At 33.8% G+C, this 27,170-nt stretch overlaps 2 protein-coding genes across 3 annotated transcripts in view; both read right to left on the bottom strand.

Moving 5' to 3' along the window:
- The window catches only part of RAD54B (RAD54 homolog B), a 93,113-nt gene that overhangs the window by 35,788 nt on the left and 30,155 nt on the right, over window positions 1-27,170 (bottom strand). For both annotated transcript variants that reach the window (XM_044245290.1, XM_044245291.1), the window contains exons 4-6: window positions 5,400-5,597; window positions 3,538-3,819; window positions 469-631 (exon numbers count right to left, since the gene is read on the bottom strand). In XM_044245290.1, the coding sequence (XP_044101225.1) occupies window positions 469-631; window positions 3,538-3,819; window positions 5,400-5,597 (643 nt within the window). The remainder of the gene's footprint in view (window positions 1-468; window positions 632-3,537; window positions 3,820-5,399; window positions 5,598-27,170) is intronic.
- Window positions 15,085-20,738, bottom strand: LOC122904437 (fibrinogen silencer binding protein). The gene is made up of 2 exons (XM_044245292.1): window positions 20,298-20,738; window positions 15,085-16,509 (listed from the first exon to the last, which is right to left on the bottom strand). Exons 1-2 carry the CDS (start codon window positions 20,669-20,671, stop codon window positions 15,984-15,986), a joined length of 900 nt encoding a protein of 299 aa, XP_044101227.1. The 5' UTR covers window positions 20,672-20,738; the 3' UTR covers window positions 15,085-15,983.

Raw genomic sequence — 27,170 nt, 5'->3', positions numbered from 1 at the left:
CACCCAGGTATCCGTAGAAAACCATTATGTTACAGGCTAAATCAAAACTCAGATCAGGGGCGCCTGGGTGGCTCAGTGGGTTAAAGCCTCTGCCTTCAGCTCAGGTCATGATCCCAGGGTCCTAGGATTGAGCCCCGCATGGGCTCTCTGCTCAGCAGGGAGCCTGCTTCCCTTCCTCTCTCTCTGCCTGCTTCTCTGCCTATCTGTGATCTCTGTCTGTCAAATAAATAAATAAAATCTTGAAAAACAAAAACAAAAAACAAAAATAACCACAAAACTCAGATCAGACTAAGGGTACCTGCCTGGTTGGTTCAATCAGTAAAGCATGTGACTCTTGATCTCAGGGTTATGAGTTCAAGCCCCATGTTGGGTGGAGAGATTACTTAAAAAAAAATAATAAAATCTTTAAACAAACAAAAAAAAGGCAAAAAACTCAGATTAGACTAAACAAATCATTTATTTTCCTACCTCATTCCCATTACACATTCATAAAGGAATATGATTCCTTCTCTCTGATGTGGTCGAAGATGATATACAAGGTGAGGATCTATCACCACATCCACAATAGGAAAACAATTCTTATTGAATGTCCACTGGCAATTATTGTTGGGTCGTGACATTACAAGAGAATCTTAAGAAAAAGATGAAAGTTTAACTATTAACGTATGGCAATTTCACTTTGTCAGTAACTATATTAACTTGCTTTAATTACTCATAGCCTATATTTATTTGCTATCATTTGTGGGAAAAACAAAAGCTGGACATTTAGTAATACTGATAGTAGGCAAGAAAAGAAAATTTAAAAATAATCTCATGTCTTATTGATGTAAGATTTCAGGCAGAGAATTTCAAAGAGCTTTCTAAACTTCATACGCCTCAAAGTACTTCAAAACCAATGAAATTCACTATTGTTTAGTAAAGAATTCAGTAAGCCATAACATTTAATAGTTCAGTATTCAGAGCAAAGAGAACTATCTCCAACTGAAACTACAGGTTGGAATTTTGCCAAGTTGCAGCTGCTAATGCTCACAACTTCTTATTTTAGAAAGGTACCCCAAATTTAACATAAGGCTCCCATTATCTTCATTTCTGTTCACACAAACAATGACTATTACTTCTATTAATCAGAAGAATTAAGAAAGGATGACAAATTTTCCACTGACTTTGCCATAATTATTTGCTTTAATTACTATGTTCATGAATGTCAAACTCATGAATCTTTACAAAGCAGCAAAAAAAGTAACTGTAGAATAATAAGGTAATTCAGTAGAAATATACTAATACAATTTAAAGATTTATTAAAATATCACCAAAAAATACAAATTCAAATTCAAATAACTGGAAAGCAGTTCTCAATAAATCTAAAGTTAGATAATAAACTCCTCAAAATTATTTGGGGGATATACTTATATGTCTACATCATGGTTAAAAAATGTAATAGATTTCAAAATAAAAAGAAAAAAGAAAAGGACAGAAATGAGAAGGGAAGATAAAGAAAATAGGTTCCAGACAATTAAATAAATATCCACCAGTGCAGAAATACACGGTCACAGGAATGAGAGTTTGGTAACGTTTAACCATTACCAATCACCTACAGGAAAGTTTTCTGTGGATCTAGGGTTTCTGAGCAACTAAAAGGAACTCCTATTTTTGAGGTCACTTCCTGGCAGGTAGAGGATTAGGGAGAGTGAAAATGGAAAATTCGGCCCTTGGCATTCCCTGTATTCTAGCAGCAAAGCAAGAGTATATTCCTTGTTGGTTCCTAACCAAGAAATGGGCCCATTTTTTTTCTCTTTTGAAAAACACAAAGGGGAAAAAGGGAAAACAGACGTAAGGATAATTCACTACTGAAATAAGAAAGATTATAGAAACTAAGCCAACTAACAAAGCATCCATCTTCAAGAAAGATAAAACTTAAACCACTACAATAAAGGGACACCAGTCCAAATTTTAAGATGCCTCTCTCTCTACCTTCGCAATAAGGAAGCATCACTTGGTGATTACAAAATCTTTCATGTTTTCACTTTAAGCCTAAAACCTAATTCTACCCTTGGCAAGATAAATAAATGAGAATCATCAACTACTTATTAGCATTTACACAAAGGATTCTTAATTATATTACACAAACACACACATCCATGTATATATAATCACTATAAAACTTCATTCAGTCAACAAGTATTCATTATACACAGCATTTAGCAGCACTCTGTGCCTCTATGGTAGTAATTAGAACCCACATTTTAGACTTGAGAAGACAAAGCCAAGAGAGAGGTAAGTGACTACCCCAAGAATTAAAGAACCAGTTAGGTCAGTGGCAAAATCAGGACTCCAAGTCAGATCTGTGAATAAGCACATCATTCTTTTGGTTCCCCACATCCCTGTATTATGTAATAGGAAGGCAAAGAGAAAGGAGAATAAAGGAGAAGGAAGCCTGTGAAAAGAGATGGCAGGACAGAAAAAAAATGTGGATAAAAAGAAAAATCAGAAGCAGAAGCTTTCTGTTCTCTGCTTTCTATCTTTCTATCTTTCTCTTTCAATTAAGTCTCTGATAAGCTCACATAGAGCTAGGAACTTTTAATTTGGGGTTTTTAATCCCGAATTTATCACTAATTATTTGAATTTCAACAATTTCAGTTCATCTTTCTGACCTCACTTTTCTTCAAACACAAAGAGACTGAACTAAATGATCTCAAAGACTCCTTTATTTCAAAAATTCTATCTCCATAATACTTACAAAAAATACTTAATTATGTTGCTTTATGTACTTTTAATTTTACTACTAATATGAAAGCAGCCTACTCTGTACCCCGATTGCAATAACCACTACCCTATAATTCAAATTTACTTGTCTGTCTCCTAACTAAATGGGAAGATCTTTGGTAACAATTTACCTCTGGGCTCAATGCAAAAAAAGGCACTGAAGAAATCCCTGTTGAGTAAGCAATTAAAAAACAAACAAAAGAGAGGAGAGGTTTTATTTTTTAATGTGATTTTTAAATTAGATTCATTAATGTGAAAATTAGTTTATTAAATTGAATTCTCATGATAAAATTTAAATTCTTGACCCGAGATCCCACCATTCAACACTTTAATACACTAATGCAAGCGATCAAGGCATACAGTCATCAAAAAAAAGTATAAGCATAATCCTGACTCATGAATTGACTAATATTTCTTTTTGCTGAAGATGTCAGATATTACTCAAAATCATATATATATGTGTATGTATGTATACCTCTCCAATTTGTATATTTTTCCGTATGTATGTGTGTATACATCTCCAATTTGTATATTTTTCCTTCAACACAAATATGACATTTTCATTACTATATTCTTAGAATTATACATTTATTTTTAAATGATTCCCAAACTATATTATACAACTTCAACATTATTCCTTATTTGAGTTATATACCTGAAGAATAATATATACTTTCATCTGAAAACTTTAAACAAAGCTTAAACTTTAAATTCACATGCCAAATACTTTTTGACAGTAAAAACAGAATATTTAAATTATTTTTTACATCTTACTTGGAGCATATGGGTCATGGCGTGGTCTGCAATCTTGGAAGCTATTCAGTCTATTTTCCTTTGAACTCGATTTACAAACACTTTTAAAGGGGTTAGAGAAACACTTCTTGGCAGCTTGAGAAGAACTTGAAATAGCAGAGCTTCCTCCTCCACGCTGAAAACATCTGCCACTACTGAAATCATCTGGAGAGATTATACCCATGACTTCTACTTCTTTTCCACCAATCATCAGTCTGTGGCCCTCTTCAATCTTTTCAAGCTCTTTGAATTTATACACAACGCCTTTAAATTTAGAAGGGAGAATGTGAATTTCATTTACTGATACCCTAAAATAACTTAATTAGTGATACCATAGTCACCTTCCCATAATACTACAGAATGAAAACTGCATGTTGAATCCAAATAGCCTTATATAACCCATTAGCCAGAATGAAAACATAATTTATCATTTTGTCTTTAAAAAAAAAAACACTAAAAATCAGAAGGAATAAATAATAAAGCTATAAAAATCAGCGAAGCTTTAGAGAAAGCAAGGCCTTTAATTATTGAAAACATAGCTTGGGGTGCTTGTTGGCTCAGTCTGTAGAGAAATGACTTTTTTTTTTTTTTCCTTTTTGAGAGAGAGTTGGGGCTGGGGAACAGGAGAGAATCTTAAGCAAGCTTGCCCAGCCAACAGCCCAATGCTGCGCTCAGTCCCATGACCCTGAAATCATGGTATCAGCCAAATCCAAGGGTCAGAGACTTAACTGAATGAGCCACCTAGGCACCCCTCAATATTTTTATGATAAAAAAATTCTGCTGCAGATAATTCAGTTCAGCCTCAACTTGTCACTCTTGTCACTCACTGACTTTCACATAATATAAAAATTCCTGAAACATTGAACCAGTAGCTTTAATTCTCCCCTGCTTTTGTGCCTTTGTATATATTATTCCCTCTTTTGTATGCCCCTTTCTCATATCCTACAAAACTATTTATCCTTCAAATACTTCCCTAAATAATTCTTATGAAGCTTTCCCTAGCCTCCTAGGCAGACCTAAATGGTCCTTCTACCTCCTACTGCATGGAGTACAAATTCTCATTGAAACAATTATTATACTGCCTCCTAATTATCATTGCCTAATTATCATTATAATTACATTGCCCTATCCCCACTAAACTATAAATTATATCCATTTATATGCTAGGAGTTACTCCTAGCATAGTGCTTGGCACTTAACAGTTATATACTATAAAGCATGATATTATTAAATGAATGAATGAATGAACATATAGGATGAATTTTACAGTAATGGGCCATATTCCAAACTGAACAATAAGATAATGATAAAAAACATGGTCGGTGTTAAGCATTCTGAATTTGTGAGCTAACTTGTATCAGTACAAATCATCCTGACAACATTTTATAATAGAAATAATGACAACCTCCAATTTAGATATATTAATTTAGATCATGTCTTGCCATGTTTTTTTCCCTTATTTTTTTTCAAAATTTTATTGCGTATCATTGAAATTACATAATATTCCACTCCTGATATCAACATCTTTCTAACTTTAATCATTTAGCATTTGGGGGGTGAGGAGTACACTAAGACAAACAGCTTAATCTCAGAAAAATACCAAAATAACCATATATAACTATTTCATTTTAGAGAAAATGAATCCATGGGATGGGATTTGCTTCAGAGTTAGTGTTCATAAGACTCTTAGACTAACTATTATGGAGATAATTTAGACATGCAAGTCAATTAAAGAGCATCTTAATCTAACTAACCCTTCATAAAATCCAATCATTTTAATTATGTAACCTCAGATATATACTAGTTGTAGGCCAAATCATAAACATCAGGTAATATCACAATACCTCTTCCAATGTCTTTGCCTTCCAAATCCTTTAATGTAAATGACTTTCCTTTTACAATGAGAACAGCATCACCTTCCCACTTTTTGTGTTTTTTCTTTGAAGCCTTACACCAAAGAACACTGAAATATTTAACTAGGCTATCCGGTTCTTCCTCTTCTTGTCTCTTAAACACTGTTATTTCTTTAGGGGCTGAGTGAACTAGAATTAAAAAATAAAATAAAATAAAAACCACATTGTTAGAAATGGTCAACTTTAAGTAGTAAGGTCATTTGAACAAAAATAAAAGCACAAGAAAATTAGATGGTATTAAAATTATGAAAGAATATTTGATCATACCCCTGTTAGTATTTTATAAATTAAGAAATTCAAATGTCAGGACTAACATTACCAGGAGAACAATGAATATAAACGTATCATCTCAAAGTCATATAAATCAGTTCAAGTAGAGTAACATAATTACCATAAACATTTTAAAACTCTAGAAACCAGGGGCACCTGGGTGGCTCAATGGGTTAAGCCGCTGCCTTCGGCTCAGGTCATGATCTCAGAGTCCTGGGATAGAGTCCCGCATCGGGCTCTCTGCTCAGCAGGGAGCCTGCTTCCCTCTCTCTCTCTCTGCCTGCCTCTCTGCCTACTTGTGATTTCTCTCTGTCAAATAAATAAATAAAATCTTTAAAAAAAAAAAAAAAAACTCTAGAAACCAGAGATATTCAACATCCATGGAAAAAATATCTATTTCAAATTCTGAATTTTGGTCTTTTCCCAGGCTAGCAGTACGTGGTCTAATCCTCTCTTGTGAAGCTGGAAAGCAGCAGCTAGCCACAACTCCCTGTCTACCATGAAATCATGAGGCTGAACAACTGATACACTCACAACCATTCTGTTTTTCACTATTGTCGCTATTCAATAAACTACATGAGATGGTTAATACTCTATTGCAAAATAGGGTTGTTAGATGATTTTGCCCAATTGTAGGCTAATGTAAATGTTCAGAGGATACTGAACACCGGTTGAGCTAAGCTATAATGTTCAGTAAGCTAGATGTATAAATGCATTTTTTAAAAGATTTTATTTATTTATTTGTCATAGAGACAGCACAAGCAGGCAGAGTGGCAGGCAGAGGCAGAGAGAGAAGCAGATTCCCTGCTGGACAAGGAGCCCGATGTGGGACTCGATCCCATGACCCTGGGATCATGACCTGAGCCGAAGGCAGCAGCTTAACAGACTGAGCCACCCAGGCATCCCTATAAATGCAATTTTGACCTACGATACTTTCAACTTATGGTGGGTTTATTGGGACATAACCCCATAAGTCAAGGAAGATCTGTACTCCAATCTGGCTTACAGTCCAGTCCCCCCCCAAAACCACCCTCGTTAAAGGTCATTAAGGAGTTCCTTGCCAATATTTATTGGTATTTTTGTCTTGTCAGAGTTCTCAAAAGTGTTGGACAATGTTGACCACTTCCTCCTTGAAATACTGGACCCATTTTTACAGCTTTCCTAACACATTTCAATTTTTCCTTTTACTTCTTTGGTTGCTTCTTCTAAAACATCTTTGCCAGCTCATCAGACCTGAGTTTTAGACCCTCTTCTCACAGTGCCCTTCTCCTTAAATTAGTTCATCTACTCGCATGGATTTAACACCATCCTTGCATAAAGCCGTATTTTTTTTTTCTCTAGCCCAGATCATGACTCCAGATCTGTGTATCTGTACATAATTGCCTCTCAGACCTGTCTACATGAATGTCTCATAAACATCTCAATTCATCATGCCCACTTGTCTTCTCTCCAAAAATTGCTCCTCTTTCAGTTTTCTCATTTCTCAGAGTACCATCACCCTTATTCATGCCAAAAAATTGGAAATTATGCTTGACATCCTTTACTCTCAGTTCCACAGGCAATCAACCAGATTCAGGTGATTCTAGCCCCACATGGCTCCCAAAGCTCTGTACTGTTTGCCTTCTCCCTCCCCTCTTCCTCAAATCACCATCTCTGATCTGAGCTACCGTACTACTGTAGGATCTTCCCAAGAGACCTACTGAAATCTTCTCTTGCCACCTCTATTCCCTAAAACCATTTTCCACACTCACTATATTTTTCCATTTTTAATGTAAATCTGATTATGTATCCTTCTTAAAATCCATGTCTTAATGGTCTTCAAGAAAACATACTACTTCTAGCCAAAAGGCCAACTACCTCTTCCTCCAAAATGCTATTCTAAATTACCTTCTGTTCACACTGCCATACAATTTAAATTTCCCTTACTGCCCAGCTAGATCCTGCTTTATTATTTCAGCATTACCTCAGCAGTTAATTATGTGATAAATTATTTAATATTAGCCATCCCAACTAAACTAGTCAAGGTTTGATCTTGCTCATCACCATATGCCCAGAACAATATGGTACTTTTCAAAACTGCCATTTTGATTCAAAGAACATTTGACTTTATGCTTAAAATATTAAAAATATTAAAAGAGAATCATCTTAAAATTAATTTTCATGAGAAACTAGCTTTAGAAATTGACTTTGAACTCATCTCCATTGCTGTCCATTTTTAGTTTCATTTTTATGAACTGTTACTTTCAGGATTATCTTCCATGTAAACTTTTTAACAGATTTGATTCCTCAGTCACTTTTTTATGAATATTTTACTGACTATAGCTTTTGCGAACATGAGTTTTTAAAACCATAATTTCTACCAAATGCAGTTTTGCTAAGTCAAATTTTGAATACATAAATATTAACAAAATTGTATTACTCCATCAGTTTCTAGTCAAGAAAACATCCATTTTTAGATAACTGGTAGTTGTCACTTGTTGATCACTTTTCTTTACCAGCTTTGAGTTTCCCAGATAAAGTCTTACAGGTTCTTAGGATTAACAAAGAAGATGGGATGCTCGATCAATTTTTGAACTCTAAAAAATTTTGTAGTGTGCAATTTTAGCCAACTTTAGTTTTGTCTTTGCAGTATTTCTACCAGTAGTAGTCAATGTGCGTTGAATGACTGATAATAACATTTTGCATTTTAAAAAATTTATTCCTTTCTTTTATTACGTTATCCAAGAAAACAATGTGATTGCTGAGGATTGCTGTAAAACAAGAGTAAAAAGTATGTCTTCATCAAAATGGCTGGAAAAACATCCAGTCAAATACCCTGTTATATTCCCAGAGCCGAAAGAGTTGACTTGTTATGTCCAGGACCCTCCTTGTGCCAAGAAAAAATAAACAGAACAAAAGACAATAAACTGAGAATTCAGAAATTACTTATAATCAACTTTGAAATACCACAGATTCTCAGATATACTCTTTCTTCTGAAGAACAGTAGGAGGAGGAGAAGAGCATGAACTAATCTGCCTGCATTTGAATCTTGAGTTTTCCCACTTACAAGCTAAGTGACCATGGACAAGTTACTTACCACTCTATGCCAGTTTGTGAATCTGTAAATGAATGAAATACTAATACCTACCTCACAGGTTTGTTGTAGGCATTAGATTAGCTATTATACATAAAACCCTTAGAACAGTACTTGACATAAATACTCCCTAAATGTTAACTGCCATCATCATCCTCTGGTCTTGGTTCCTTTCCCATTTAGTCCCATTTTAAATGTATGCCATTAAGGCAGGGAAGAGAGAAAATTTAAAAAGTAGAATAAAGATATTGGAAACTGAACACATAAGGAACAAAACCCTCCCTCATCTAGACTACTTGTAATACATAAAATATTAATTCGCTACATTCTAATTACCCCTAACAATTCCACTCCAGCTGTAATTTTTAGTTCTAAACTTGGTTCTGATCTATTTTACCCTTGGCCCTGTAAGGTACTTTACAAACCAATACCAAAAAAGACAGTCTGTATAAATAAGAGACTTAAATGTCTATTAGCAAGATTCATAAGTAAGAATGTTCAAAATCATGCTTTGATAAAAGAGGAAGAGGGAGATACTGCCATTTTAATACTGATAGCAGATATGATCATCTTAAAAAATTCCTAAGCATAGTTACTCTACAGCTGAATGGCTTAATTATACATTCCATATATCCAAGCCTTTAGCATTTTCTTTTCTTGGGGTGCCTGGGTGGCTCAGTGGGTTAATCATCTGCCTTCGGCTCAGGTCCTGGTCCCAGAGTCCAAGGATCAAACCCAAATCAGGCTCCCTCCTCAGCAGGGAGTCTGCTTCACCCTCTCCATCTGCCTGCTGCTCTGCCTATTTGTACACTCTCTCTGACTCAATAAAAATCTTTAAATGTTTTTCTTTCAAAAATTCCAAATACACTGTTTTCAATAGAACAAATAGAATTTAAAATGTCTCATCTAGGGGCGCCTGGGTGGCTCAGTGGGTTAAGGTCTCTGCCTTCAGCTCAGGTCATGATCCCAGGGTCCTGGACTCGAGCCCCGCATCGGGCTCTCTGCTCAGACGGAAGCCTTCTTCCCTCTCTCTCTCTGCCTGCCTCTCTGCCTACTTGTGATTTCTGTCTGTCAAATAAATAAATAAAATATTAAAAAAAAAAAAAAGTCTCGAGATGAACCATGAGAGACTATGGACTCTGAAAAACAATCTGAGGGGTTTGAAGTGGCGGGGGGGTGGGAGGTTGGGGTACCAGGTGGTGGGTATTATAGAGGGCACAGCTTGCATGGAGCACTGGGTGTGGTGAAAAAATAATGAATACTGTTTTTCTGAAAATAAATAAATTGGAAAAAAAAAATAAATAAAAAATAAATAAAATTGAAAAAAAAAAAGTCTCATCTAATCAAATTCAACAAATAATGTAAATACTCTCCCAAACTGTATTTGAAAATTACTAAAACATACCAGAATTTTAATATACATTATCATATAGATGTAATATAAAGTTTGAAACATAACTTTTATTACACTAAAAAATTTGCAATCATTAATACACAAATTCTTCTGAACCAGTTTTATCTTTTTTTTTTTAAGATTTTATTTATTTGAGAGAGAAAGAGAGCGCAGGCTCACATGCACACACGAGCAGGTAAAGGGGAGAGGAAGAGGGACAGAGAATTTCAAGCAGACTCTACACTGAGCACAGACCGCAACCTGGCTTGATCTCAGCACCCCGAGACCATGACCCGAGCCGAAACCAAGACCAACACTTTACCAACTAAGCCATCCAGGCACCCCCATAGTTTTCTTATCTAATAATTAGAGAGATTTAATGTCATCTAAGTATCATTATGAATAAAATAAACCTAAAAGATCTTTCTTGGCATTAAATATTTTCAGAATGATACTTTATGAACATGGCAGGGACTATACATTTCATCACATTTCTCAGTACCTCTTGTCAAAGCATATATGCAGTAAAGGCTAAAATAGAGGAAAAAATCAATAAAACCACAATATTTCCAGATATCAAAACTATCTGCTCAGCATTTTTTTATTTTATTTTCTGCTTAGCATTTTAAACTCATCTAAAAAATTAGAAAAGTTATTAATTTGAATTCTGACATTCCAATCGTTGAGCATGCACAGGTTTATTTTTAAAAAAATACACTGTTGATGCAAGCGTAAAATGGTACAATCACTTTGGGTAAACGCCTGGCAGTTTCTTAAAAACTTAAACATGTAGATTTTCCCTAATCCAGCATTATGTCCACAACAAATTTATACAAGAATACTCAGAGTCTTTATACATAATAGCCATAATCTGGAAATAGCTCAGAAGTCCATCAAAAAATAATGGATACATAAACTGAGGTATATTTATACAAGGGAATACCATTCAACAACAGAAAGCAATAAACTACTATAAGAGGATGAACAAACACAGGTATTAAAAACATTAAGATAGGTAAAAGAAAAGAGAAACAAAGGGTATACACTGTATGATTCCAATAATATAAAGTTCTAGAACAAGCAAAACTTATCTATCATTTTTTAAAAATTAGAACAATGGTTGTCTGAGGTGCCAAAGGATTGATCAGGAAGGGGCAAGAGAGAACTTTCTAGGGTAATGATAACGTTCTAAATCTTGACAAGGATCTAAGGTACACAGGTAGAGTCACCTGTCAAAATTCATTGACTTGTACATTTCATGTCTGCAAATCTTATCTCACACACACTTACACACACACATATTGAATTCCAGTTGATGATACTTCTGCTGAAGTGTTTAGTGAAGTCTTCAACTTGTTTTAAGTAACCGTTTTATTTTTTAAAATGAATTGATGGGTAGATGGATGGATGGATATATGATAAAGCAAGTATAGCAAAACAGTAACTGCAGAATTTAGGTGGTAGGCATATGAATGTTTTTTCTATTTGAAGAGTTTCTTAATCTTTGTAAGGTAAATTTACATATAATTTTAAAACATGAAAGATGTACTAACAAAGTGTAAGTCTAATGATATATTTATTTTAGTTGAAATTTGGGGGGGTAACTTGGGTGGTATTTTTTATTGATTTATTTGGCTTTCCACTACTTACAAAGCAATTGAAAACTAAAAATAAGATAAATTCAAAGTATAGTTACTATTTTAATCAATTTAAGGTATATAAAAATATACTAAATCAATTTCTTAAAATCATATGCAAAGATTTAGCATGACCATTAACATTTAATTAGGCTGTATATCTTAAGAATTTACTTTTTTGTATTTGTTAAGTATGACACCCATATTTCCACTCATTATTTTTAACTATTTACTATCAAATTCATCATCAAATACTTAATTGATTTTGAGAATTTGTGATTTTTAACATTTGAAAAAATGTATTATGATAGTTAGACATGATACATTTAGTATCTATTATAAACAATTATTTAAACAAAATATACTTCAATTGTGCCTCATCAAAAAATTTTACCTCAGTGGTACCGAATTCTTAGTCTTGTGGCACATAAAGAATACACACAGCAGTACAATGTATTACCCTGTATTTAAAAGAGTATGTATTAACAAAGCATTTAACCACCATCATCTACAGTACATATTAAATACAATTTATCACACTATAAATTATTTAAACATGTCTATTTAAAATTTAACATTACTCTAAAAGAAGGCACATGGAAAATAATTCATTGTCTAAACATTTTCACATAAGTAAAGATACAATAGGGTAGAGTAAAATCTTTCAAAAAGGAAGTAAAACCAAGTTTATGTCTCATACCAAAAAAAAAAGTACTTAATCTGAATATTTAAGAAATCTAATGGCATTTTTATTTTTTCAATTTTTTTTAAAAAGATTTTACTTATTTATTTGACAGAGAGAGACAGAGCACAAATAAACAGAGAGGCAGGCAGAAGCAGAGAGAGAAAGACACTCCCTGCTCAGCAGAGAGCCCAACATGGGGTTTGATCCCAGGACCTGGGGATCATGACCTGAGCCAAAAGCAGACGTTTAACTGACAGAGCCACTCAGGTGCCCCTCTGACAACATTTTTAGCAATGAAAGATCTTCGTTAATTTTTTCAGGATGCCATTATAAATCGTACCTAGTTTAAAAGAAAATCAAGTTGTAGAAATAACGTGTTGTAGAAGTTCACATGGATAAGAAAAGATAGGAAGGTGGCAAAAATAACCTATCTTAGATGAAATAATATTTTGCCTTAGCTTATTTTTCAAAGTTAATATTCTTTTCCAGAATCAAGTCTACATTTTCCCTATGTTTTCTGACATTACATTTCATAGGTAAAGTTCATGGCATTTAAATTTCTGCAAATTAAAATTAAATAAGATTGACTTGGAAAAAATGGGGGCAGTAAACTCCCTGAAATAAGTACAATTCTGGTAATTAAACATATGCAAAAATAAAGTTTTTTATTCTATTCAGTCCCTAAATGCTAAGAAATCTGTCACCTGATGCAACCAAAGAAAAAATAATTGTGAACAAAACTGGAGGGGAAAAATGACAGTAGAAGACTATGTTTACTCTATCTTACGGAAAGCAAAAAAACTTTCAAGGGCAATCTTTTATGTACATTTTTACCTTCCACACTGATTTTAGAACCTAACCACACAAATGTGTGTTGTACTTTTTTTGAACACAGAAACCTCCTAGAAACATCCCATGGAATTCTTGTTCCACAGAACAGAGTTTGGAAAACTGATGTAGCCACACAAAGTCAACATTCGAATTGAACATTCACATCAATTCTGAGGAGTAGCATGCTGAGGTTATAATATGAATTTCATTACATATTAGTAATTTGCTTTCAATAATTTCATAAAGTTAAAACTGACTACTTCAAGGATGTATTTACTAGAATTATATTGTAAAAACATTAAATTAGAACTATAAGATTCTAATCTCTTGAGTCCAGTGTTTAGGCTCAAAGAAAAGTTATAACAAAAAGATGAAAAGTACCAAACAGATATAATATTATATAGTCAAGGCATTTTTATAATAAAATATTTAACTCTAATAGCAGATATAAAATGCCAATAAAATTAAGCAATTAACAAGCTAAAATAGTACCAGAAAGTCCATTTTATTTTTATTCTATTTCAATATCCATAACCTAAATTCTGGGTTTAATTTCCTCTCACTAAATGCCCATCCCATAAATGCTATTATAACACTAATTCAGAACTCTAATTTATATTCCTCTAATAATCAAAAGCCTCCGATGACTTCCCATTGTACATTCAACTGTAATTATTTAAAAACAGCATTCAGTGTAATCCATAATGTGGCACCAACCAACTTCTAAACTGATGTCCCTCAATTCATCTTCACCCATGTCTCTTTTCAGTACATATTTTCTGTGACTGTAGTATGAGTTAGGCATGTACCTACATTCCAAATACTCTGTTCTAATGGTTTTCAAACATTAGCTTGCATCAGAATCTCTAAAGGGTTTATTAAGACAGATTGCTGGACTACACCTCCAGAGTATCTGATTCAAAAGGAATGGATATACATTCATCAAAAAGTTCTCAAGTGATCTTGATGTTACTGGTGAGCTCTACTCTTGGTCAACCATTCCTCTACCCCAAAGGCCACAAACTGGAAGCCCCCTGGCTGAATGAGGCCCATTCACATGCATGTAGTGTTTTTAAAACATTTTGAATTATTTGCAAACATTTTTAAGTTGAAAAATTTCGCATAAAAATGCAAACTTCTGGCTTACTCCTGCATGTAAAAAATCTGCTGGAGCTAAATAGTAGCTACTCATTTAACCCTAGTATACAGGTAACAAAGGCTTAATTGGCCCTCTCCACACCCACTTAAAATCACAAGAGACTTAAATGTCTATTAGCAAGATTCATAAGTAAGAATGTTCAAAATCATGCTTTGATAAAAGAGGAAGAGGGAGATACTGCCATTTTAATACTGATAGCAGATATGATCATCTTAAAAAATGTATTTGTGCTTGTACACCCTGATTCACTGTTCCCCATTCTCTATGCCTTTTTCCACATTGCTCCCTCTGACTTAAACATCCTTTTCCACTATACTAAAATTCTGAAATTCTATCTACTCCATTCTAAAGCTTGGCTTAAAAAACTCCTTCCTCAACAAAGCACCAGCAAAAATGGAATATACATATGAAAGATTTAACTTAAATCTAATGTGTGCTTAAGAACTGAGATTTTATTTATTTCTGTAAATACTAAAATAGCAGTATTTATAATAGTATTAGATTAAATCGTAACTATTTTTTGCTATTTCTATGTAAAATTTTAATTTTATTCATTAAAACATTTTTACTGTGACTTTTACTGTAAAATAAATGTCTTTCAGAATAAGACATTAAAAATAAATTAAGACATTTAATCTTATAGCCAAAATATATAACTGTTCTAAGAGAACATTTATTTTGCTGGACAAGAAAGGAAAGAAGGTTGGGGGTAACTGATACAAGTTCCCTGGTTCTATAACCTAAGAATCTTTAAAAGCAATTGTAATGAAATAAACACTTCCATAATTTTTTCATAAGGAAGACATTTTAGTGGATTTTTACTTCTATGGAATAGCAGGGGGGGAAACTACAAAGAAACAAAATCTGAGTACTGGTCCTTGCTCTGCCATAAACAGCTTTGTTATATCAAGTCACTAAGCTCTCCCTGGACCTCAGTTTCACTACCTCTGAATCAAAGAGGTAGAAAAAAAGTGATTTCCAAGTACCTTTCATCTCTAAAATCCTGTCACTTCTTCAAAAACAGAAAAGCATAAAAATCAATGTTTTATAGGCAAGCTTCTGTTAATCAGGCTAGTATTGCTCCTAAATTAGACTGACTTAAAAACCTTGAACTATAGCTTTCAAAGCTCTAATTTAAAATGTCAAAGACTCAGAGCTTTGAAAGAATACATATGTTTGTATATCTATTTATGTGTGCTCTAATTTAATGATCAAAATAAGAAATCTTTTGTAAGGCCAACAATCGAACTTCTTAGAAAAAAACCGAAGACAAACTATATAATCATGCCAACCAATCAATAAGTTTTAATATATCTCAAAAGAAAATTAAATAATTAGAAAACCATGTCAAAAAAGGTTTTTTCACAATTGAGATTAATGCACTTTTAAGAGTATGTATTCTGCTCCCAAATGAAAATAATTTGGTCAAAATTAAAATCATCAAATTGCAAGACCGAAAAAAAATATTAGAGACTATTATATTCAGGCAGATCATGCCGTAAGCGAACTGCTTTCAGCTTCTCCACTTCAATTTTTGCTCTTAGCAGCTCTTCCTCTAGCTGCTGCCTTCTTTTCAATCCATCCCTCTTCTCCTGAACATACAATCCAAAATTTTTTTGATTTTCTAAAATTATCTGATGCTCCTCTTTAAGCATTTGCAGAATCTGAGGATCATACCCTAATTGTGACCTAAAGTGTTCTCCACGCTCATGCCGAAAAAAATCATCTCTCCTTGGGATAGAAGATGGAGACGATGTCATTCTCATATCAACAGAGGAAAGTGACGGCGACAAAGATCTTTCCATAACATGTACTAATTCATGGTCTTCTCTTTGTTCTAAAATATCACTCTGTTGAGAACTTAAAACCAGTGGAGGAGGGGGCTTAATGTCTTCTTCTTGCTTCACCTCCACTGTAATAGCAACTGGATGGTGATCCAACATTACCTGTAGTGAACTCGTACCAGCCTGTGCTTCCTCATCCAAGTTTGCACTACAGCACACAAAAAAGCATTGTAAAATGTAAATCAAATGAAGACAAGAGTATATTTATAGCATAATTACATATTTTGTATACATCAAAGTGTCAAGCTTTAGAGCTATAAAGAAAATTGTGAAATAAAAAAAATTTAATCCTTGGAATAACAAATTAAAGTAACTACATTTAAAATTTCAAAAATGTATACATACAGCTCTTAACCATCCTTAACTTCAAAAATGAGTTCTTAAAAGGACAAAAAATTACAAATATTACCCAAGGCCAATGAGGTAAATAAAAGAAAACCCTTTGTTAATGCTTTCAAAGAAGACAGCACATATTCCTACTAGCCTGATATTCTTAAATGGTATAAAGGGCCATTTACTACACTTTGGGTCTGCTATCCTCACACCTTAGCCCTAGAACCCCTGCTTCTGCTCTCTTAGACTGATTAATAATCTAAAAATCACCAAGGTCTATGACTTCTAGGAGAGTGGATAGTCATCTATGGGAGGTACTGATTTCAACATCTGTCCAAAAAAAGAAAAATAAAAGTCAAGTTTTTGTATGGCTTTGGATACATATTCCCAACTATCAGGGTATTATCCTAATACGCAATTCAGATACCATGGCAGTTATCCTTTATCTATTCTAAACCACTTGATTCTACTGCCCTTTCAGTCTTTCAACCACAGTCCGGTAAAGTTCACAGGGAAAGGGTTCAAATCCACCACTCCAGCTCCAGCACCTAGCATAATATACTGTACTTGGAACCTCATAGGTGCTCATCACATGTTGAATGACTGAAAAAAGAATTTTTTTAATGAAGTATTTTTAACTGGCTTATAGACTATATATTGAAAGTCTATTAAATTTACAAGTAATTTCCATAAAATATACACTTCTATTAGAGAAAACTAGTTTCAGCGTAATTTAAACTTTGACGTAACATTATGGGTTATGACATAAACACAATGTATCTTAAGATTCTACTTTTTAAAAAAAGAATTTCATAAATAACATGAAGCTACTAATTAAGAATATATAATCTTGTTTTTGAGGGTTTTCTTTATAAATTTATGCTTCTGCCTAACTCAAAAGTAAGTTATAAAGGGAAAGAGATTATTGGAACATTAATGAAAAAATGCTATACTTAACATTAAAGAACATTTTACAAATGATAAATAAATAACAGTTAAAAATACATTCATTCTACATAGATGATTAAAATGCTGGAACAAGTTCAAGCAGAACATAAGGAAAAAAATCAAAACTCCCTATATATCACTTACTACTGGCATTAAATTGCCAAAAATATCAGATATTTATGAGATAACAAAAAATAATGATATATTATGAAAAATCTATTTGTAGATTACATAAATTCCTTAATTTCCATTCTTTTTGTCATCTTACGCTTTTCAAAAGAAAAATAATAGAGTATCAATGTAACTCAAAGTAGAAACGTTTCCCTTTATTAACATCCCTAAAACCTGGAAAGGAAAAAGTTAAAACTACAAATGAAAATTAAAGTTTTAAAAATCTACATAATTACTATCCAAATTAGTATGTACGATGAAGCATAAGACTCACTATTAGAAATAGACATTATACTCCCATGTAAATTTTAAAATGCCTTTTATCTGAAATATCCCAATCCATTTTCAATAAAACATTACAAGTAGGCATAACAAAGTAAAAAAAAAAAAAAATGTTTTAGAGACAGTCACAAAAAAGGATAAACAGAAGGACTTCTAAAATTTATGAATTTTGAAGATCAAACAGACTCCAAAAACACATAATATAATCTGATACTAGAGAGAGGTAAACATGAAGACATATATCAATGCACTATAGAGGCAGCCTTGTAATATAGGTATATATCTTTAAATTCGTTAAATACAGTAATACTTCCTTAGTAAGAATGGAGAGTTTGGTGAGATTAACAGGCGTATTTATACAGAAGCATAATTAAGATTATTAATTATAAACTTCTGAGAATTAAGATTCAAGATGATGTCAATCAAAGAATAATAAGTACATTAAATATGAAAATGCTAATATAGAGAAAATGGCAATTTGGACCCTAACACAAATAAGCATTTAAGCAGCCTATTTCTAGTATTCTTCCCTTTAAAGTATGAAAAGTTGCTCTTGCTTAAAGAGCAGGTTTTGTGATGTATAAACTAAGTAACTCATTTTATCAGGGCAATGTTGTTATCCCAAAATGCTGATTGTAAATATGGTTACAAATAATCAAAATGTAAACAGATACTTGTATATTATTTCTCTTCTATATTCACTGTATTTTTAAAATATACAACTAATTAAAATTACAATTTCTCTGTATAGTTTTCAAATTATAAAAGCCTATACTTAATGCCCTAAGGGAGTTTTATACCTATAATGCAAAAGTCACTTTTCTCTATGATTTGAAGGGGACAAATTTTTAATGAGTAGTACTATATAAAAGTTGTACTGTGGAGTTTTCTGGAAACCCAGCAAATAAGGATTTAATTGTTTCTCATCACAGAGAACATTTTTGGCACTGATGAATTAATATACTATATCCAAGTTCCAGATTCCCGCTGGTGATTTTTTTTTTTTTTTTACTCTGTTATCTACTAGAAGTAAGCAGTATATGGTAAGAAACTGGTCACAAAAAAATTATCCTAGTAAATTATAAAAATAACAAATAAGTTTGGCTAAAAAGTTTTTCTCTTCTCTTTCGCTCCTAACTTCAAAAGGATTTCACAGGTAATCAATAATTTTTCTTATATATTGACTCTTCCATGAAGAAGAAAACATTGTAAACGTTTGTTTGAAATATCCCTTGACTAACAAGTTTACGACGTGTTTGAAATAACCCTAAATGGTTCAGAAAAAGAATGCAGCTGCCATTTTTATCTTTTGCCAGGGGTTAAAATCTGAATTAGTAATAAGTTTGGAAGATTCCCAGGCAAGTAGTTAAGTAGGGCATAAATTTAACAAAACAAACAAACAAAAAAAAAAAAAAACTTTCTAACCCTATAAGAACTTAGTTGCTTATTCATATATTAAAATTCATAGTTTCATATCTTTGCAAAATAGTATGGGAGAGCTTATCCCTTTCCTGTATGACTAAGATCAAAGTGAAACTAGACCATTAATGAATAAAAACAACAAAAACTTTTTATTAAGTAATCTGAATCCCTAATGATGCATTAAATTCCTTTCCTTCTATTTATCTTTTTCACTTTGAATATGCTGGAAAATAATTTAAACTGTCTAAATATATACAATGATGCCATTAATAAATGTACTAAATTATTGATTTTAGGTTTTTAGCTCAGTTAATACTCACTAAGTGTAGACAGTAACAATTCATTAAAAAAACAAGGGTGCCATTTCTCCTGAAACTGCTAATTTACATAAAATTGAAAATTCCAGTGAAATATAATCTTAAATGAAATAAGAAAAAGATATCTCTCAGAAGCTAATTAGCAATTTAAATTTAAAGCTTAAAAAGTTTATTATGAGATTATGTTACAAATTTCATCCCATTTATTCCTCCCTAACCTTTACTTTTAAAACTACAGAGAGAGAGAAGGGGGAGGGGAAGACAATAAAAAGTGGCTTAAATCAAATGCAGCAGAAAAATTCCTTATAGCCTCACATTTCTTTTTTAAAAAAGCAAAACAAAGACACTATTCATTGCTCCCGTAGTGGGGATGCTTACTATGCATATCTCTATCACAACTAAGCCAGAGCCCAATAGATAGGAGGCGCCATAATTTTCCACAAGAAAATAAAATAAAGCTTACCTTTGTATGTGGTTCCTGTCTCTTACCAGGCAAAAACTGGAAATCTGGGGAATCATCTCCATAACTTTCTTGGTTGGCTCAGAAATATTGCCTTTAAAATCTGATTGGGTCTCTTTTTGCTGCAATAGCTCCTGTTTGGCATATTCTTTGAGCCTTTTGTAAAGGGTGCGTAGGCCCTGGGCTGTTCGAGGAGGGCGATCTACTCCAATTGCATTATAGTTTACAGCTATGATATCCCAACATCTATTCTTTTCCACTATTACTGAATGTTTATTAGTGTGTTCTTCGAGAATTTTAACATATGGCTTCACAAGCTTTAGCAAATCAAGCTTTTCAGATAAGGTAAAATTGGAAGATCTAGCCTTTCCTACCATTGTTCTTTTCAAATTAAGTAGGCAGTTTCTGAAACCACCATGCAGCAGCCTTCAGCTCTGCTCAGCTCTTTTCACAAACAGAAAAAGATCAGGCTTAACTAGGCTAGCCTCATTTAGGCCCACGCCTACAGGGGAGGGTTTATTAAAATTCCTCCAGCTTAAGCTGACGCAGGTTCAGGAAATCTGCTTAAGCCAAGCCTGACCTACATAAAGCTTCTCACTGAAGAAGACAGGAAGGCACAAGCAAAACACACTTGTGTATAAAGAGAACAGCTCGAGATAGGATTTAATACACAAAGGTCTAGAGATAAACATGGAACACAGCTAAAATTTAGCTAATTTAGTGAGAATATCCAATTTTCACACATGTATGCCTAGCTGATAGACTGAAACTGCATTGCAGTATCACTTTAATAAAAACAAAAGAGGAACTGTTTTGTGCTATTTGTTTACAAATCCAGTAGACAGGAAAATGAAAAACTAAAGATATGAGTGATGAATGTAATGATTCCTAACAGAGCCCCTAATCACTGTTTTCTGAGCTGCTGTTCTCTCTTACCAAATCTGCATAATGCTGGTCCTGCTGTCAATCAGGAATTGCATATCCTCTAGCTAGTTAGGTTACACCCAGACTCAGACTTCACAGTAAAGCTAAGCTTCTCCTTCATTTTACAGTCTACGGTAGCCACATTTTTTTCAGTTACTTAGGAAAAAAATTTTGTTCTGAAAAGCAGATAAAAATTATGTTTTTAGCAAGGGATTATTCTAGCTATAATGTATGTGAATATGCTAGTCTCCTTTATCATGTGTAAAAAACACCATTCACAGTGAGAACAGAATAATCATGCCTTAAGACACACACACAAAAATGGCATTTGCTATTATTAAAGAGCAGGATTTTTATTTCGCTATATTCATAAAAGTTGGACTATTTAAAAATGAGACACCAGGTTCAAAATGGAGTTACTCATGCTAAGTCCCACCTCACCTGAGACTTCATTAGTTTTGGCTCTCCCAAAAATGGAATCTTAAACCAGTTAATCAAGAACTAGGTGATCAGCCCTAGTGAGGTAATCTGCCCAACAAACTCCCTCCATCTCCTAAAGGAAAGTGAACACAACCAACCCACTTTTTGCCAGGATAATTTCCTTGTGCCCACTCACTTCTGCCTATGGAAGTCATTCATTTTGTAGAGCTCCTTTCTACCTGTTAAATGGGATGCTGCCCAATTCACAAGTCACTGAATAAATCCAGTAAGATCACAATTTACTCAACTAAAAAATTTTGTTTTTTAACAAAAGTAAACAGCTAGTCTAGCCATTAACAAGGCCACCAGTTTGCAAACTTAGAATGTATTTTCTAATTCCCGTCTGAAAAAATAAATGTATGCATAACAATATGTAAGAATATAACGTAAACAAGGTTTAAAAAAAAAAGCCTATTTTCTTCTCATGCACAAGTGTAAGGCAGGCCCACAAAAATGGGCCACTTTGGCAAGAAGATTACTTTGGGTTCAAAGCAATCAAAATCCAGCAGATTCAGGAAAAGCTTTTAACCTTCCCCCACAACTGCCTAAATTTTACATTGGAAAGGAGCCTGTACCAGGAAGAATGCTAATAGCGACTGCTCCTTACTTAAGAAACATATCTACTGTATCTCTGTAACAGGGCAACCTTTGTTTTCCATACATATACCCTCACCTTCCTGCTAAAGGTCTTGCTCCCCCTTGTAGCCTAATACTCCTAAACCCCCTCCTTAGCTCAGGATGTCATATAAGCCTCAAGTTCCCAGTCTTTGGAATCTCATGTTTGTGTGGATTCCCTGTATGTACAAAACTAAATTTGATTCTCTCCTGTTAATCTGTCTCATGCCAATTTAATTCTTAGTCCAGCTAAAAAGACCTTGAAGGGGGCGCCTGGGTGGCTCAGTGGGTTGGGCCGCTGCCTTCGGCTCGGGTCATGATCTCGGGGTCCTGGGATCGAGTCCCGCATCGGGCTCTCTGCTCAGCGGGGAGCCTGCTTCCTCATCTCTCTCTCTCTCTCTCTGCCTGCCTCTCTGCCTACTTGTGGTCTCTCTCTGTCAAATAAATAAAATAAAATCTTTAAAAAAAAAAAAAAAAAGACCTTGAAGGGCAGAGGATATTTCTTCCTCCCTAACATAGTCTTTAAACAGTTTTAGTGCTCAGTAAATTACAGAAAATAAAAATGCAAATGATGTTTGTCCATAGAGATGCAAACTGAAAACTGACCCACCCCAACAACCTGACCAAAGTTACTCAAAGGAAAGCAAGAACACAGGATATATACTGTCTTTAGATAATACTTTGTTCTTTTTGGAATAAATAACTGGTATTATATTAAAAATGAAATACTAGTAAAAATATGAAAAACCATTAAATCTCACTAATTATCAAAAATGTATACTAAAAGTGATTTCATCCACAAAGATTGGCAAAATTCTTAAGGACTGAATATGTCAAGTGGATTATGGTACAGGACAGAGTTCTCTTTGGTACTATTCATGGGAGTGTAAAATGGCATTTTGGATTGCGGTCTAAGAGTATTAATATTTTGCATGTGTAAAACCTTCTAAAATGGCAGTAATTTTACTTCTCAGAATCTAACTTAGAAAAAATATTTAAATACAAGGAAGAACAAAGCATTCTATGAAGCTGCATAGTATTGACAGCAATCTAAGAGCACATCAGGTGGGGACAATTAAAATCACTAGCATACACCCATACTATGGTCTACTCTAGGCAGCGCTAAAATAAGAGAAGCAGATTTCGTTGTATTGATAGAACAAGCTCCAAAACACATGGCAGATGAAATGAGCAAGTAAAAGAAAAATACACACAAATATAATGCCATTATGTTTACCAAAATCAAGAAAAAACATAAAAAGTTACAAATGTAGGTAGGTACATACATATGTATGAAAACGCACTCCCAAAACATCTGGAACTCCATTATCCTAATACAGTAGTGCTAAGAAAAGAAAACCATAGGCCCTAAACAGTGTCACAAAGACCAAGTTCCCAAATTGGGGCTTAATACCCAAAGTAATTGCAGTTTCAAACTCCCCCAAAAATTTCAGTCAGGAAATTTTTTTTTCCACCAGTGCCAGTGAGTCTGTCATCTGGGTCCTCTCTCCCCTAAAGAAATATGAGGTACTCTCCATAAGACCCGCTCCCATAGAAAACAGCCTTCTCAATCCTTTTCTTTTGCTAGTAACTTTCTTGCCCCACTTTCCTAAAAAAAACCTTCCATTTTATATAATGACTTGGAGTGCTTCTCTCAACTTGCTAGGAGGTAGTGCCCAATCCATGAATTCTTTAATAAAACCAATTAAATCTTCAAACTTACTTGGTCAAATTTTGTTCTTTAGCAGTAACCACGAGCCATGTATGGCTACTGAGCATTTTATATGTGGTTAATGGAACTTGGGAGGTAAATTTTAACTTTTATTGAATCTTAATTAAGGTAAACTTGAAATTTTTAAACTGAAGCAGCAAACTTTACTGTTTTGGTAGGATTACTGATCACATATGATACAACTCTTCCTAATATTATCAAGATCATCCCCTTTGACTAAACTTTAGTCAGACTGCTCAGCCCTCTTCTCAACTAGGTTCTGGCCTTGGCCTAGGCAACATGCCAGGCTCAGATGTGGCAAGAAACTACTCTGGATACCTAACCAAATCCCTCACTACCTCCACACTGATCCACTCACTCTCTTATCCTGCCCACTGGCTATAAAACCCTGTTGTACTGGGAGTTAAATTCAATCTCTACCCTCTATTGCAATATTCTGAATAAAGTCTTCTTGCTTATTTTACTTGTCTAATGCAATTTTTCTTTGACATTACAAATAATCACATCACGAGTATAGTCCATCTTTTTCTTTTTCTTTCTTTTTTCTTTTTTCAAGTAATGTCTACATCCAATGTGGGGCTTGAACTCACAACCCCAAAGATCAAGAATCTACCAACTGAGCCAGCCAGTCACCCCTCTACCAGTGTAGTCAGTCTTAAACTGATTCCATCTGAATGATTTTTTCCTATGCACTGACATAACATTTAATGGACTTGTTTGAATACTTTATGCAGACAGTACAAATCACAATGATATGCTGTGTAAACTGTAACATTATTAATCTGAAATACTACAATTTTAATTGCATTACATTTAAATTATTTTTCTAGCCAAAAAAATGAGAATGGACAAATTCTTTAATATAAGAAAATATACTACTGATGCAGAATCAAGTGGAGATGCATAAACTAGTACTCTTAATGGAACAATGAAGAAAAAAAAGACTGAACTAAGTCATTATCACAAGTTTTACATAAGCATTACAAAACAATTTGATACAGGAGAAGAATAATAAACTGTTCACTGTGTAAAAGAATTTTAAAGGTTATACACTAGACAGTAATAGGAGACATTGTCAACAAATACATAGTGAATCTAATAAGAAGTTTCCTCTCAACAAGAATGGATGAGGTTTAGTCACCTCAAATCAGAATTAAATATCCAGAAATATTTTTAAATAATATGTAATAAGGTCTGAGCCTACAACTATGGCCTGCCATTAAATGGCTTAGTTTCTTGCATAAAAAAAGAAAATAATTTTTAGATGAAGAGCTGGTGAAAAAAATTTTATTTTAGTCATGGAAATGTCATTAGAAAAAAATTTTTTTGTTAGGAAAAAAAATAAAAATAATTTAAATTAAATTAAAATTAAAAATATTTTGGGGGCATCTGGCTCAGTCAAAAGAGTATATAACTCTTGATCTTGGGCTTGTGAGTTCAACCCCATGTTGCCTGCAGATTTACTAAAAAAAAAATAATAACGGCCTACAGAATATAAGACATAACACACCAAATATTAACTGATTCAATGATTCAATATTTTTTAAATTACAAGTACTCTTCTTTAGATGTAAATGAATTGTACAATAAAAGAGAGAAACTTTCTCATGAATATTTGAATTGGGTCATATTTTATCTCAAAGGATTTCCAAATTTACAAAGAAATGCTATCAATTTATGACCAAATATCCATGGCATAGATATTTTTGTATCTTCTATGTCTGTTGAAGAATTTAGTGAGATGTGGAAAAAAAATTCTACAATAGATGGTGCTCATGAGGTTAAAAAGCCTGAAATTTATTGAAATTTTAAAACAAAAAACTAACATTTTGGGGCATCTGCCTGCTCAGTCAGTAGAGCATGCAACTCTTGATCTTGGGATTGTGAGTTCGAGCCCCATGTTGGGTAGTACTTACTTTAAAAGATAAATAGATTTGCCTGGGTAGCTCAGTCAGTTAAACAATGGACTCTTGATCTTAGCTCAGGTACTGATCTCAGGCTCATGAGTTCATTCAAGCTCCATGTTGGGCTCCACACCTTGTGTGGAGCCTACTTTTTAAAATAATTAATTAATTAACTAAAATGTGGATTTATAGAATTTACTTTCTTTTAAAGATTTTATTTATTTATTAGACAGAGAAAGAGAGATCACAAATAGGCAGAGAGGCAGGAAGAGAAAGAGGGGGAAACAGGCTCCCTGCCGAGCAGAGAGCCTGATGAGGGGCTCGATCCCAGCACCCCAGGATCATGACCTGAGCCGAAGGCAGAGGCTCAATCTACTGAGCCACCCAGGTGCCCCAGAATTTAATTTTTAAAAGAAAGAAACTAGGGGCACCTGGGTGGCTCAGTAGGTTAAGCATCTAACTTTGGCTCAGGTCATGATTCTGGAGTCCTGGGATGGAGCCCCACAACCCTGCCAAGCAGGGAGCCAGCTTTTCCTTATCCTCTCCACTCATGCTCTTTCTCGCTATCTCTCTCTCTTTCTAATAAATAAACACTTAAAAAACTAATCTTCACTTATTACTTTGTTCCACAAACATTACGAAAATATTATACTCAATTTTTGGAAGTAAACTCTATGAAAACTATCTTGAATATTATTGTTAAAGTCATTTGGAATATGTATGTAAATGCTATGATCACTGCCAATTTACTGAACTAGTAAAAGAAATAGAACACAATTCATTTAATGATTGTTTTTGTTCTTCACCAGTGCTCACTGGTTGAGTCATGGAAGGTTTTATAAAGAATTATTGTATTATTAACTCCAATTCAATATTTTTTTGAAAGAAAAGGAATGCTTGCCAAACATTCAGTAATCAAAGACAAAAATATGGTAATACAATTTGCATTTTCTTTTTTTTTTTTAAACAGTTTATTTTTTTTTAAGATTTTATTTATTTATTTGACAGACAGAGATCACAAGCAGGCAGACAGGCAGGCAGAGAGAGGGAGAGGAGGAAGCAGGCTCCCTGCAGAGCAGAGAGCCCGATGCGGGACTTGATCCCAGGACCTGGAGATCATGACCTGAGCTGAAGGCAGCGGCTTAACCCAATGAGCCACCCAGGCACCCCCAATTTGCATTTTCTAATCAATATCACACTGTTATCTGAATGAGCTAAATT

Source organism: Neovison vison, chromosome 4 (genome assembly GCF_020171115.1).
Source record: "Neovison vison isolate M4711 chromosome 4, ASM_NN_V1, whole genome shotgun sequence".
In the NCBI taxonomy this organism is placed as follows: domain Eukaryota; kingdom Metazoa; phylum Chordata; class Mammalia; order Carnivora; family Mustelidae; genus Neogale; species Neogale vison.
This window is presented reverse-complemented; position numbering and strand designations above follow the sequence as displayed.